Source organism: Mastacembelus armatus, chromosome 8 (genome assembly GCF_900324485.2).
Source record: "Mastacembelus armatus chromosome 8, fMasArm1.2, whole genome shotgun sequence".
Classification (NCBI taxonomy): Eukaryota; Metazoa; Chordata; class Actinopteri; order Synbranchiformes; family Mastacembelidae; genus Mastacembelus; species Mastacembelus armatus.
Window position 1 is genome coordinate 5,993,219 of NC_046640.1, and position 14,439 is coordinate 6,007,657.

The following is a 14,439-nucleotide window of genomic DNA, read 5'->3' on the forward strand; positions in this document are numbered from 1 at the left end:
TAGACTGACATTTTAATGGTATTGTAGATCAGTTTCTGATTAGCTGAGTTGGAATTGTTTGCTTCACATTGAGTTTTCCACAGACCTGCATAGAAAACTTCTTGTTTTTATTCCAGCCAAGCACAAAAGAAGGTTCAAATCATATTAGCCTTCACTGGGTGGACTGGGATATGACACATTTGTAGTTTACATATTTGGATTCGTACCTTAAAGCAGGCATCACGAAGGCTGGAAAGGAAGTGGTGTTCCACAAAATTAGAGGAATTTTATCTAGGCTGGGAAAACAGTCTATTAACATATAAAAAAGCTCTCCGTAAAGCCAGAACTGCATACTATTCATCACAAATAGAGGAAAATAACAACACTCCCAGGTTTCTTTTCAGCACTGTAGCCAGGCTGACAAAAAGTCACAGCTCTGTTGAGCCCAGTGTTCCCTTAGTTCTCAGCAGTGATGACTTTATGAGTTTCTTTACAAATAAAATCATCAACTATTAAAGATAAAATTCATCAGACGCTTTCTATAGCTGCCATAAATAAATCTTCTACTACAGTAGCTCTTGAATCATCTGTAAGACCTCAGTTATGTTTAGACTGCTTCTCTCCCATAGATCTCTCTGAATTTACATCAGTAGTTGCTTCATCTAAATCATCAACGTGTCTCTTAGACCCCATCCTGACTAGACTGCTTAAAGACACCCTGCCATTAATTAACTCATCTTTATTAGACTTGGTAAATCAAACCTTTACTCAAAAACCTGGTCTTGATCCAGGAGTCTTGGCTAAGTATAGACCAATATCCAACCTACCATTAATTTCTAAAATCCTTGAAAAAGCTGTAGCTAAGCACTGACATCGAACTGAACTATTTGATTTTCAATCAGGATTTAGAGCACATCATAGTACAGAAACAGCACTGTTAAAAGTCACCAATGATCTTCTCTTAGCCTCAGATAATGGACTTGTTTCTATACTTGTCCTCCTAGACCTTAGTGCTGCATTTTACAATATTGACCACAGCATCTTATTACAGAGACTGGAGCAGGTGACTGGTATCAGAGGAACAGCGTTAAAATGGTTCCAGTCCTATTTATCAGACAGATTCCAGTTTGTTCATGTCCATGATGAACCTTCCACTCACAAAAAAGTTAGTTATGGAGTTCCACAAGGTTCTGTGCTAGGCCCGTTTCTGTTCACCCTGTACATGATTCCTTTAGGCAATGTTAATAGGAAGCACTCTATTAATTACCACTGCTATGCAGATGACACTCAGTTGTATCTAACTATTAAACCTGTTAACACAAACCAGTTAACCAGACTTCAAGCGTGTCTAACTGACATAAAGGCCTGGATGACCAGTAAACAGAAGTTATTGTATTTGGGCCTAAAACCTCAGAAATAGCTTTTCTAAAATGATAGCCACTTTAAATGGCATAGCCCTGGCCTCCAGCACTACTGTGAAAAACCTTGGAGTTATTTTTGACCAGGACATGTCCTTTAATTCACACAATAAAACAAATCTTTAGAACTGCCTTCTTTTACTTGCACAATGTTGCCAAAATTAGGAATATCCTGTCTCAAAATGATGCAGAAAAACTAGCTCATGCATTTGTTACCTCAAGACTAGATTACTGTAACTCATTACTATCTGGATGTCCCAGTATCTCCATAAAAAGCCTCCAGTTAATCCAGAATGCTGCAGCCAGAGTCCTGACAGGAACTAGCAAGAGAGATCATATTTCTCCTATATTAGCTTCTTTTCATTGGCTCTCTGTAACATCCAGAATAGAATTTACCTTAAAGACCTCATAGTACCATATTATCCCAATAGAGCACTTTGCTCTCAGAGTGCAGGACTACTTGTGGTTCCCAGAGTTTCCAAAAGCAGACTGGGAGGCAGAGCCTTTAGCAATCAAGCTCCTCTCCTGTGGAACCAGCTCCCAGCCTGGGTTCAGGAGGCAGACACTCTCTGTACTTTTAAGGCTACACTTAAAACCTTCCTTTTTGACAAAGCGTATAGTTAGGGCTGGCTTCAGATAACCCTGAACCATCCCTTAGTTATGCTGCTATAGGCCCAGACTGCCCGGGGACCATCGGTGCACTGAGCTCCCCTACCCTAACCCTCCCCTCCCTTTCCCTCTCTTCCCCCCTCACATGTATATTCCACCATTGAATGTCACTAACCTTGTGCTCTCTCTCTCCCCTAGTTTGTGCTCTCTCCCTCTCTTTCTGTTCTCTCTCTGTACCTTCTGCAGGTGTCCCTGGTCCTGGAGCTGTATATTGCTGATGTGCAGTTACTGGTCCCACCAACCTGCAGTGTCTATTTGTTGTTTATTCTTGCATTTCTTTTCTCTCTCCTCTATCCACTCACCCCAACCGGTCAAGAGAGATGGCCGCCCAAACTGAGCCGGGTTCTGCTGGAGGTTTTTTCCTCCATTAAATGGAGTTTTTTTGTAAAGTGCCTTGAGATGATTGTATTGTGATTTGGTGCTATACAAATAAAATTGAATTGAATTGAATTGAATAGTAATGCACACAAAACCATACATCCAAAAATACATCCAATTTTCTGCTTGAGATAAAAGTATAACTTGTAACCTCTCTCCAGATGAAAATCATTGTACATACAGTGTGTCATCCAGAGATCCTGCTATCTAATGACAAAACATCCAGTGTTTTTTCAGCCATAAACAGGTCACCATAAAGCCACTGTGGAAGCTATGAGCTATAAGATGGATTCTTCCAAATGGTTGTCTTTCTAAGTACACTAGCTGAGCTCTAAACTTTGATACTTCACAGTGAGTCATCTGGTTGCTAAGCTACATTTTTTAGCCCAGAGACTGGTGTGTTATCTGGTCTGTGATGGCACACTTAAGCAAAGTTCATTTCTCTTTGATTTGATTCTGCACAAGAATAATACATTTAAAAAAAAACAGAAATAAAATACATTTAAAAAATCAGTAACTAAACATATAAAACAATATATCATGAGTAGGAAAATTGTAATTGTTGTTATTTGATAGTTTTCCAGTATAGGCATGGTTACACTTAACAGTACACTATTTTCAAGCCGAGACACAAATAAAGAAATGAGTATTTCTTCTCCAAATTGTTTTCCCTGGTATTGAAACAGCATTTAGACCAAAAGAAAGAAATAAAGAAATAAAATGTACTCCCCAAAAAGCGTTGAGGAAGAGTTAGACTAATTTTTTAAAACCCTGGCTACAGCGGTTCTGTCTGGTGGCATGAGTGGACTACATATCCCATCATGCAAATGCGATAGCGCGTATTAACTTCCGGGACGCTGAGTTGAAGTTGATTTGTTTTCATCCCCATGTTTACTTGCTTTATTAAAGAAGTCTTTTTGCGTATGTGACTTTATATTACCTAGTGGCACCAGCAATGGACGCATTATTTAGGCACCGCTCACTTTACAAGGGAACAACTCCGCCATGGAAAGAAACATACCGCAAAGTGAGAAATAGCGCGTTAATTTAGCGGTTAGCTACGTAGCATGTCGTGACGCCTCAAGTTTTAGTTTGTGTCTAACAATGGGCTGTTGTCCTTTTCTTCTGTATTTCACAGCGCTGTGTAGACAGACTGAAAAGCAGTCGGTCGAGGCTGCTGGAGAGATACCGACAGACGGGAGACAGTCTGCACCGCAACGAATCCGGGGCCTCCGCCATCGTCCAGGAGGTGATGGAGGAGGAGTGGACTGCCTTGCAGGCAGAGGACCATAGACTCCCCGGTCTGTGGGGGCCACAGGGGATGACAGAGGTCCGTCTAAGTATATCCTTCACAAAATCTCATTTTCCTTTGTCCTTGTGTCACTTCCCTCCACTACTCTCTGGTTTGTTTCTGTGTTACTTTTAGTCCTGTCAGATGTCAGATCCCTTAAAGGGCTCTGTATTCACACTGCTCTGTACCATTAAAACAATAAAAATAATAAAAACCTTTCCTGATCCAGTCATGACTGAGTAAATATAATGAATGGGTGACTGACAGAACAAAGACATGCCTTAGTCTGTAGCTGCCACACAGAGTGGAAATATTAATTTGGCCAAACCCACTGCCTCTTTCAGAGTTTTGTATCTGACTGAAGGTCCTCTCATTTTCCTTTTAAACAGATGTTCACTGTCATGAAGGAGTATGATGAACTGGCCGTTCTTGAAGAAATTCAACAGGAGCTTATGTCTCATGGTAACACATTTCTGTAAACCTAACCACCCTGTTTTTTTCCTCTAGCTCAACCTCTGACTATACATAATAAAATGAGTGTTTGATCAATTATATGGAAATATCTGTGGCGCCACTGAACCAAATATGAATATATTTAGTGTTAATTTCAATAACTCGAGATATCTCTGTGCATGCAATGGATATATGGATGTGTGAACTTGACTTGAGCTCTAACTAAACTAAACTAATTGTGCGTTTTGCTCTCTGCTTCAGAAATGTCTATTATTGAAGAGTATGAGAAGAACCTGCAGTTTGAACAGCAGTACATATCATCTGTTGTGGAGGGGATGGAGGAAATGCATATTATTTGCCCTATATGCAGCACGTGAGTTGAAAAATTGCCTGTTATAACAAAATATCAACAAAAGCCTGTTTTAACATGGCTGTTATGCCATGAGCTGTAGAGGAAAACATACGGGGCTGCACCTATTAGAAATAAATGTGTTTCTATGATTTAACTTTGATGTCATTCTTGTGCAATGTAGGAATAACTTGATCATCAACAGCCATTTCATCTCTTGCACCTGTGGACTGTACATCAACACTAAGGTGGGTTTGTTAAACTGTGTCACATTTGAAGTGGAAGAGATTTTTACTTTGGTTTCTATTAAAAAATCATAGTTACGGAATCATATTAGCTCTTCCAATCTCAGCTTAGTGCCCAATTGCAAATCATACCTCTCCTCAAAGTCATAACTCAGTTAAACACAGAGACATGATCCACATATTTTTAGGTTCAGTGTGACTCATACTTCCCAATGATGGTGTCATCTATGATGTCCACTGTGGACAGTCCTCCATAAATCTGCTTAGAAATCATTTTAAAAGAAAAAGTGCCTTTATGATGTGAGATCTGGCCAGAGAATCATTTTAGGTTTTCTCACACTTTGAATTGTGCATATTAGCCAAAATGGGAACAAATATAAGCTGAAGGTGTAGCCCACAGCACAGCTGATTTTATGCAGATAGATACTTAGAGCATCATTACCCCCAGAACAATGACACTCTCATTCATTTATTGATTCATTAATGTTTGGCCTGTGTTGAGGGGAAAAAAACTTGTTGTATGACTTATCTTAAGAAACGGAACATTACGCCCGATGTTCTGCGCTATCTTCTGGAGTCCAGGGTGTCAGAGCACATGGAGGACTGTCTCCAGAATCCTGTTTTCTCTGTAGCTCCAAACACAGACAGCTCTCCAAACCTGATGATAAGTTGCAAGGTATGGCTCAAGTGTGGAAAGAAGAATCATACACACTGTCATCCTATTCCCTTTGTTTTTCATGAAAACTGTTTTATCTGGTGGTATTTTTTAAAATGTAATTGATTCAAAACAGAAAGTTTTATTTTGTGTATATACTGGTTTGTTTCCCATGCTTCTTTTTTGTTAAAAGAAAGAAAACTTCCTTTGCCATCAGTTAATTGTTGTTTCTATTTTCAGGTTTGTGACTACCTGTCCATTGTCCTGTGAAAGCAGAAAAGGCATTATGAGTGACTTGACTTATGAGATTGGATTTAGAGTTTCTCGTGCTCTCTGTATATTTGCAAAATAAAGGTTATTTTTATATTTAAGCTATATAAGCTGTTCTTGTTTTGCACTGAATGTTATGGTCATATGTAAGCCATGATTAATCTGTCATTTGAAAATTGAAACTGTAAATGAAATCAAGTTATTTAAATTAAACTTCTGTAATAGAAATAGCTGTGAGTTTGGACTCTAGTGATATACTGTGTGAATGTATGGTTTAAGGGTGGGATGTGTAACTCTAAAGTTGTAGACTGGCATATTTTTCCTAAAAGTCCACATTTTCCAAGTTGTCTTGACTTAAAGTAATTCGCCTTAGAAATTAAAAATGAGTACCTGGGTAGCTGCAGCTGCACTCGGCAGCAGCAGGGGGCGGCGTTTTTCAATCATGTGAACGAGCGGACCGGAAAACAACGAGGCAGAGTGGAGCGGTGGCAGGCAGAAGAAAGATGGCAGCCGCGGCAGTGGCTGAGTTTCAGAGAGCACAGTCTCTTATTGGAACAGACAGGAATGCCTCTATCGACATCTTACACTCAATAGGTAAATATACCGGTCGTAGTATTGCACTGGGAAGAAGATTACACTCAGACATTGTAGCTATATCCAGTGTGGAGTACCAGGCCAGTTCTGACTTTAGGCGGCTGGCAGCTAAGCTAAGCTAAGCTATGTTAGCTAGTGCAGTGCTGGCCGTCTCTTTTCTCCTTGCTTGCACAGTGAGTCAGCAGCGATGGGCTAGCCGGCTAGCAAGATACCGGCTAGCTTGGCTATTAGTGTTAGCTGGTTAGCTGCCTCGGCTCATTCATTTGAAACTGGGACTATGTAACATTAGCACACAGACTGCGTAGCTAGTCTTCGGCTTGTCAGACGTCAGGCCAACAAGGAAATTAATGTGAAAGTGAGTTAGCTCTCACATCAGTTACAACTTTTAGCGTATGCCTGTGAGCTATCTAACACTTTTTGTTGGTTAACTGAAGCTCAGCTACGTAGCTGTCATTGTCACTTATTGTTTAATTTGACAGGTCTGATATTTCTCTCTAACCGGTTGGCTGCTTACGATGTAACCCAGCATGTCTTAATGCTAATCTGTAGTCTGAGTGAAACATCAGCATTTTCACTTTGTATATCTCATTGATTTTTGTCAGTACGATCAGATTTCATCATCGTTTTACATGTATAACGTTAACGTTATATGTGTATGTGTGCGTTGTAGTGAAGCGGGACATCCAGGAGAGTGATGAGGAGGCGGTGCGTGTTAAAGAACAGAGCATCCTTGAGCTTGGGGGGCTACTGGCCAAGACAGGACAGGCTGCAGGTAACCAAAACAGCATGTCCATGCTCCAGGTCACACAGTCATATGTCATCATGTTTACATGTGTATCTATATATATATATATATATATGTCACAATAAAAAAAAAAAAAATAGTAAAATAAATTTAGACACGAAACATTTGATGTAGTTGAACGAAAGTGTATTTTAGTAATGTTAAATTTAAATTACAAGGATTAACACAAGGAGCTTATTAGCTCGTTGTAATCAGTTTAGTTTCATATCTCAGCAGGTGCATGTCTGCTGTTGGTGGATGGTCTATTATGTCAGCAGCCATTGGTATAGATATAAAACAACTGAGAAAATTAAAGTAGTAGGTAATTGTAAGGAAAAGTCCTCTTAAGGAAAGTACTATTTCTGGCTGCCTTCTAAACGTGAAACCATAACAATATGCAGGAACACACACTGAAATGTAAAGGTGACATGTTCAATTAAAAGCCATTGTGGCAGATTAACCATAAACCTACCTCTAGCTCACCTTTTTTTTTTTCTCAGAGCTTGGTGGTCTGCTGAAGTATGTGCGCCCCTTCCTCAACTCCATCTCCAAGGCCAAGGCAGCCAGGCTGGTCCGCTCCTTGCTGGACATGTTCCTGGATATGGAGGCTGCCACAGGTCAGGAGGTAGAGCTCTGCCTGGAGTGCATAGAGTGGGCCAAGACTGAGAAGAGGACTTTCCTCAGACAGGCATTAGAGGTCAGACCTGGTGTCACTGCAGGGCTTGTTTGTTTATCCTCTGGAAATTTTAGGTTTGTTTTGGTTAGTGAGAGCAGGCCGTTTATGTGGTACCAGATAACTGCACCAAGATGTCTGACAATGTAAGGCTCTGATCATTCCAGACGTTGATGATGTTTGTTGTGGCCCTTTGTCCTCTAACACAACCTGATACAGTGCTTACCTCATGGCTATGCTGGGCCATTTTTTTTTAAAGGTTAACTAACTTTGATTGATTGTTAATATGTCCATGATTGCTAAGGAACTTTGCACCCCTATTTGTGTGTGTGAAAAGGGTTTCCAGGCTTAAAAAAATCAACTTGGTACAAACTTTAGTGATGAACACTGCTCAAAATCTTCTGTCTGGGTAAATCTGGGTATTGGTAAAACTGTGGATATATATGTTTAGTGTATGTTCCTAGTGAAAATGGGCCTTGAGATGATTGTTGTTCTTTTCTTAGGCCCGTCTCATCTCACTGTATTTCGACACAAAATGCTACCAGGAGGCACTACAACTTGGTGAGTATCCAGTTTCTTTAATTTGCCTGACAATTACAAGAAAAGTTAGTTAAAAAGAAAGCTAGAGTTTAAAACATAAATAATAGAACTTGGATAATGCTATTTTAAGCAGCTTTTTACAGCTCCTTAATCATCCCATTGAGTTCTCAATTATTCAAAAGGAATATCTGATAGGTGGGAGTCACTACAATTGTGTCATTTTTCTTATGTGGGTTTTTCATGATTTCGGACCAAGTATTGCACTGGGTTGACAATACACTTCCTACATTCTCCAGGCTCCCAGCTGCTGCAGGAGCTAAAGAAGATGGATGACAAAGCCCTGCTGGTGGAGGTTCAGCTGCTGGAGAGTAAGACATACCACGCGCTCAGTAACCTGCCCAAGGCCCGCGCTGCCCTTACCTCTGCCAGGACAACCGCCAACGCCATCTACTGCCCACCCAAACTACAAGCAGCTTTAGACATGCAGTCAGGTATGCGCTGCCTATACAGCACATAAACCACTAATACAAAACATAATGATGAAAAATAAAGTTACCAGTTTTCTGTTCAACATTGCACAGTGCAGTCAACTGGATGTTGTGTTGTTTGGGTGTATTTCTAGGGATCATTCATGCAGCAGAGGAGAAAGACTGGAAGACGGCGTATTCCTACTTCTATGAAGCCTTTGAAGGCTATGATTCCATTGATAGCCCCCGAGCCATCACAGCCCTCAAATACATGCTGCTTTGTAAAATCATGCTTAATGCGTAAGTGGCATACGTACTGATACAGCACAGTCTGCACAGTAAAATTATTTTACCACTCAAAATTTATTCCTACCAAAACTAGTGATAGAGTACTTCTTTATAAAAAAAAAATCTGTGAAACTGAACAGAAGTGTATACAAGTTGCCAGAACCTGGCCAGGATTTTGGTCTTTTTTTCCCTGCTGGGATAATGAGGTTTATTTCTGTTTCAGGCCAGAGGATGTCCAGGCGCTCATCAGCGGCAAGCTAGCTCTCCGGTATGCCGGCAGACAGGTGTGGTCTTTCGTTCCTGAAAAAAATTCTAATCTAACAAATTTACATTTGACTCTATGATAAACCACTCACATATTTGTTTTGTTTTGTTGTTAAGTAAACCTCAATTTACAAGCAAAAGTGTAAGCAATGCTGGAGATGAAATGGCAGTAATGTCCAGCATTGCAATTATACTTTGAAAGAAAGGGAAACTTCGCTCCACATGGCTAATTTGCATATATCAACACAAGCAGAGGGTTAATTATCAATCCACCGCTAAGTCTCAATATTTACTATGCAGTTGCACAAGAAAGTATATTTAAAGTGCATTTATAGAAAGTGAAATGAAGCATTGGGTAAACCCTCACAAATCTGTTCTTTGATAGATGGATATGGATAACGTTACCTGCCTGCATTGCCCATAGCAACACAATATTCAATTAGAATAATGTTACAAATTGATATGAATCAACTGATACCTCTTATTTGGTTATTGATTCTGTGATTGGATGTTAAGTTTGCTACTTGGTTGACAGCACAAGTAAAGAGAGGAGGATAGAGCGTTAGAGAAGGGGAGAGAACAGGATGGAGTCTGCTGAAATAGCACTGGGCATAAGGCTGTGTATAAATGTCACATTCTTAGGAGCTGAGCATCCCTAAAAGTCTGATCCTAAAATGGCCCCTGATGCAACTATGCTACAGTCTGGCTCATTTACAGTCGGTACACATGTATATAATTGTTCAGTAATGTGCATTGTCTCGAATAAATAAATAATAAATGTTTAGGCAGAAAATGTTAATATCCAGTAAAAGAAAATCTGCATCACAAATCTGCCATCATCTGCCCTAATATCTGAAAACTGGCATCAGCCATAGAAAACCTCCTTTAGAATGACTTTTATTGATAATGTGGAGTGAGATGTGGGGACATACTAAACTAACTAAAGGAAGAGAATTACTATATGCTTAGTTAAATTTAAATAAATGGCCTGGATTTTCTGTTTTACACATTTTGTTTTGCTTACAGTACAACCTTCCTCGGTCTTGATAAAGGGGTCATCCAGTGTTATGTTCCCATAACCTTTTGTTCTCACTCCTTTTTCTACAGACAGACTCACTGAAATGTGTGGCACTAGCCAGCAAGAACCGGTCGCTCGCAGACTTTGAGAAGGTTGGTGTTTGATGTATGTCAAGACTGTGGGAAGGCTAATATTTGTTGGATTAAGTGAAGTGATATGAAAGGCACTCTTTTGGATTATATTTTATATTCCTATGTGATTAAATTTTTCTGTTCTGTGCTGTTCACTCCATCCCCAAAGGCTCTAACAGAGTATAAAGCAGAACTGAGGGATGACCCCATCATCAGTACCCATCTGACCAAGCTGTACGACAACCTGCTGGAGCAGAACCTCATTAGGGTCATTGAACCTTTCTCCAGGGTCCAGGTAATCCTTGTCACATCTGTTCAGACATGTACGGAACCAGGATATAGGGAAGGCTCATGAAGACAAAGTGCATTAGAAATATCAGTAAGCAACCCGTGAAGACATATATTCACTGATGTACTAATATTGTAATTATGTGCCTTTGTTCATTTTCTTTCCAACAGATATCACATATTTCCTCCCTTATCAAACTCCCCAAGGCAAGGTTTTGCTTATTTTATTCAATGTTTCATTTTAAACTTTCATTTTAATTATACATGAGGTGCCTATTTCCAGAAATTCTTCAGCATTTGATGGCAAAATAATTACAATCTCAATGTGTCTGCTTTGCAGGGAGATGTGGAGAGAAAATTATCACAGATGATTCTGGATAAGAAGTTTCATGGTATGTATCTCCAGTTGTATTAGTTGATGAGCAAGTTGGCATGCAGATGGATTAGATATATACTTGGGCTAAACTGTGTTTCTTTGCTGAGTTCAAAATGGTTTACTGAAGTTGAATTAAATTAAATGAGAACATCTGTCTTGAATAGATAGCCCTCTGATAGGTTTCTAGTTGACCTCTGTTTTCCACCACTCCATTCAAACTGGCAGGTATTTTGGACCAAGGTGAGGGCGTGCTGATTGTGTTTGATGAGCCAGTGGTGGACAAGACTTACGAGGCAGCCCTGGAGACCATTCAGAACATGAGCAAAGTGGTCGACTCGCTCTACAACAAAGCTAAAAAGCTGACATAAGGTACAGTAAGTCCTAGCAGAAATCATGATGTTGGTCTGTACTTATTCAATTCAAAAAATGCTTTCAGTAAATACAACATAGCAACCAGAATATAACGTTTGATCAGCAGCTGCCTTGTGTCCAGAAATTAGCATTTTGTAAGGCTGATTTTGATTTCGGGTGTCAACAATCACAAAAACTATGTAATCAAGAAAAAACGATTATTCCGTTTTTCAAGTCAAAGGCCTGTGTTCTTAATGACATGCATGCACACTTTTGCCCCTCCGGAAGCCCAAACTCTCTCAGCCTATACTGTCGGCAATTCGAAGACGTGGACGTGGATCAAAAACATATTATGTGCAAGATTTTCTATGCAGTGGTGTCAGCACCACTATTTATACATTTGAATATATTTTATATTGTTTAAGGAGAATTCATTTTGTTCAATAAATGCAACATATTTCCAAAGATAATCACTAATTGTGTAAAATAATCAAACCATGACCAAAATAATCGTGATTATTTTTTTTCCATAATCGAGCAGCCCTACATGTAAATTAAACAACCTAAATCTCAGCGAATACTTGCCTCAAAGACATGAGAAATATATGTATAGAAATCTTGAAATGTCTAGTTATAAATGAAACAATTCAAGTCGAAAGCAAATAATCTTTTTTTATGTAATCCGTTTGAAAGTAAGGAGCAGTACAGTTTCTCCTGTCTCACCTCATTATAGCTAATGTGATCCCACCTTGCACTGAGCGCACTGTTCATATGGAAATAATCTGAGGTGAGCCAGGTAATTATGTGCACGCCCCTGAGAAATGGCATAAAACGTCAAGCTTCATCATAGAATTTACTCACTTTTTCTGAGTGTTTGAATGATGGCACGCTACGCGGCTGAAGAAGCATTTTGGATGGTTCTGGACAGTGACGAAGAGTTTACTTTGAAGAATGTGACTGAGATGACGAACGTTTGCATCTGCATTGCATCGCAGTAATTGCCTCTCAGCCACATTCCTGACTGAAAAGCTCTGCAGGTCTTTGTCTGTCTCAGGTGAATCACATGATTACAGTACTCATGATCAGACGCACCTTCTTTCATATGCCCTTTCTAAACAAAAAGTCTCTTTAGAAAATTTAAATCAGTGTATTGTTTTCTGTGAAGAAGTGAACAAGATTATTTTCACATCATGTCAAACACTCTAGGCTACAAGATCCAGTTCTCAAAAGTCTTGTGAACCAAAGGGTTAACACACTCATAGTTATAGTTGGATAAAATTGACTTCACGCTTATTCATTACAAATGAATGTTCCTGTAAAAACTCAACTATGTTCTTATAAAAACTGTATTTCACCTTTGCCTTTTCCCTCAGAGAGAGTGAAACCGTTTGTCCTCCTGACTGGAGTGGCGTGGGCCAGTCAGATCTTCGTGGATTGCTCACTATAACCAGGGAGGGACAAGGGGAAGAGTGCGAGGAGATTTCAAGCAGCCAACAACCCAGCAAGCAAATAAACCAGCTGACCAAGTGACAACAACCCAACAGAACAACCAAGTGACCATGTGGACACGCCGTTCCTCTTAATCCTCCCTCAGACCTCTGCTCTCCCCTTCTTCTGTCACTGTCTCTTCCTTCCAGTCTGATCTGGAGTTGATCTGACACAAAGTGCTTCTCTGTTTGGACAAATCCAGGCACTGTGCCCCTCTTCTCCCATCACTGGTTTCTACTTTATGTAAGATTGGACAAGCCTGCCCCCCAGCCCCCCTTTTTTTCCACTTCTCTCTGCGCTGGCCATCAGGGAATCTTGTAATATAACAATAAAGAATACATATACTACTTATACATACATGTATTATAAAAAACAAAAAACATGCTTGTTTTATTCTCAGTGAGGTCATGGTTTGTTGGTTGATCAGTCCCTCACTGGATTCTACCTATTCTGTTCAATTTGCCAACCAGCCTTGAAACTGAATGTTTGAATTCTCGATTTTCTGCGGCCACCTCAAGAATGGCATTGGAAATGCAGGCCATAAGAACAAACCCTCCCTTGTTCTCACACCATTAATGTGATCTCTTCCCCACACCCTCACCTGTTTCAACCTGATCTCACTCAGTCACAAGGCATTCTGGGATTTGTGGACCATGCAGGGAATTTGCTCTACTGTCCGCTTAGGACCATTCCACAAGGGAGAGGAGTACATTCATCACCACACTGAGGTCTCCTGTACCCACCTCCTCTCACTTCCTGTTTGTATATAACACTTGCCAAGCACCACTGTTCATCCAAGGCCTGATGTATTCACACTGTTCCCTTTTTGTACAACAGAGTAAACCTCGCCACTGAGAGCTTGGCCACTCACACAGAGTGATTTTGATGCTCAAGACGTGACTGAAGAGAACTCTGCATTCTGAGACGTGATGGTTAGTTGTGTGGAACGTGGCGGATTTCGTGGAAGAAAATCAAAATGTACTTTTCTGGCAACTTAATTTTGCAAGGACTTGAGGGTTTACCATATATGTCATAGAGAAAGACAAATGCTAATAAAAAAAAATTAAACCTGCAGTTTGTGTGATTTAAGGATCGGGAAATGAACAGAGTGTTTCCCCTTTGGTTAATTAAGCTCATCTGTGCTCTTATATGAGGTAGAATTTCTCAGTGCAACAATATGGTTGAAATATATGCGTCCATTTGCCTGCAGTAGCTAGGGATTCTCACACAGGGACACTTGTGCAGGTGTTAGAGGGTATACACAGTACAGCCACACACAGTCTGCTTTAACACCTGAACGCATTGTGATTTAAAGGGGTATGAAATCTAATTAGCTAGCAGAGAGGTCTCAACAGCTTGCTAGTGATATGATAGCTAAATGTGATGCTGTTAAAGGTAGAGTTACAAACCTAAACTTAGTGAAAACTAAAAATATGTGAAATTATTGAATAGCTGAAAATAATAGACAAG

At 40.0% G+C, this 14,439-nt stretch overlaps 2 protein-coding genes across 2 annotated transcripts; both read left to right on the forward strand.

The window, feature by feature from the left end:
• Nucleotides 1–3,305: 3,305 nt before the first annotated feature.
• On the forward strand, nt 3,306–5,810 carry rpain (RPA interacting protein). Its single transcript, XM_026325377.1, has 7 exons — nt 3,306–3,471; nt 3,583–3,774; nt 4,125–4,197; nt 4,450–4,561; nt 4,722–4,785; nt 5,318–5,458; nt 5,678–5,810. The coding sequence occupies exons 1-7, from the start codon at nt 3,400–3,402 to the stop codon at nt 5,705–5,707; spliced, it is 684 nt and encodes a 227-aa protein (XP_026181162.1). The 5' UTR covers nt 3,306–3,399; the 3' UTR covers nt 5,708–5,810.
• A 336-nt stretch (nt 5,811–6,146) lies between these two features.
• On the forward strand, nt 6,147–14,043 carry LOC113141409 (26S proteasome non-ATPase regulatory subunit 11A). Its single transcript, XM_026325810.1, has 13 exons — nt 6,147–6,301; nt 6,972–7,073; nt 7,586–7,782; nt 8,262–8,319; nt 8,595–8,789; nt 8,921–9,065; nt 9,277–9,337; nt 10,425–10,487; nt 10,636–10,761; nt 10,926–10,961; nt 11,095–11,146; nt 11,356–11,499; nt 12,855–14,043. Exons 1-12 carry the CDS (start codon nt 6,211–6,213, stop codon nt 11,496–11,498), a joined length of 1,269 nt encoding a protein of 422 aa, XP_026181595.1. The 5' UTR covers nt 6,147–6,210; the 3' UTR covers nt 11,499; nt 12,855–14,043.
• The last annotated feature ends 396 nt before the right edge of the window (nt 14,044–14,439 follow it).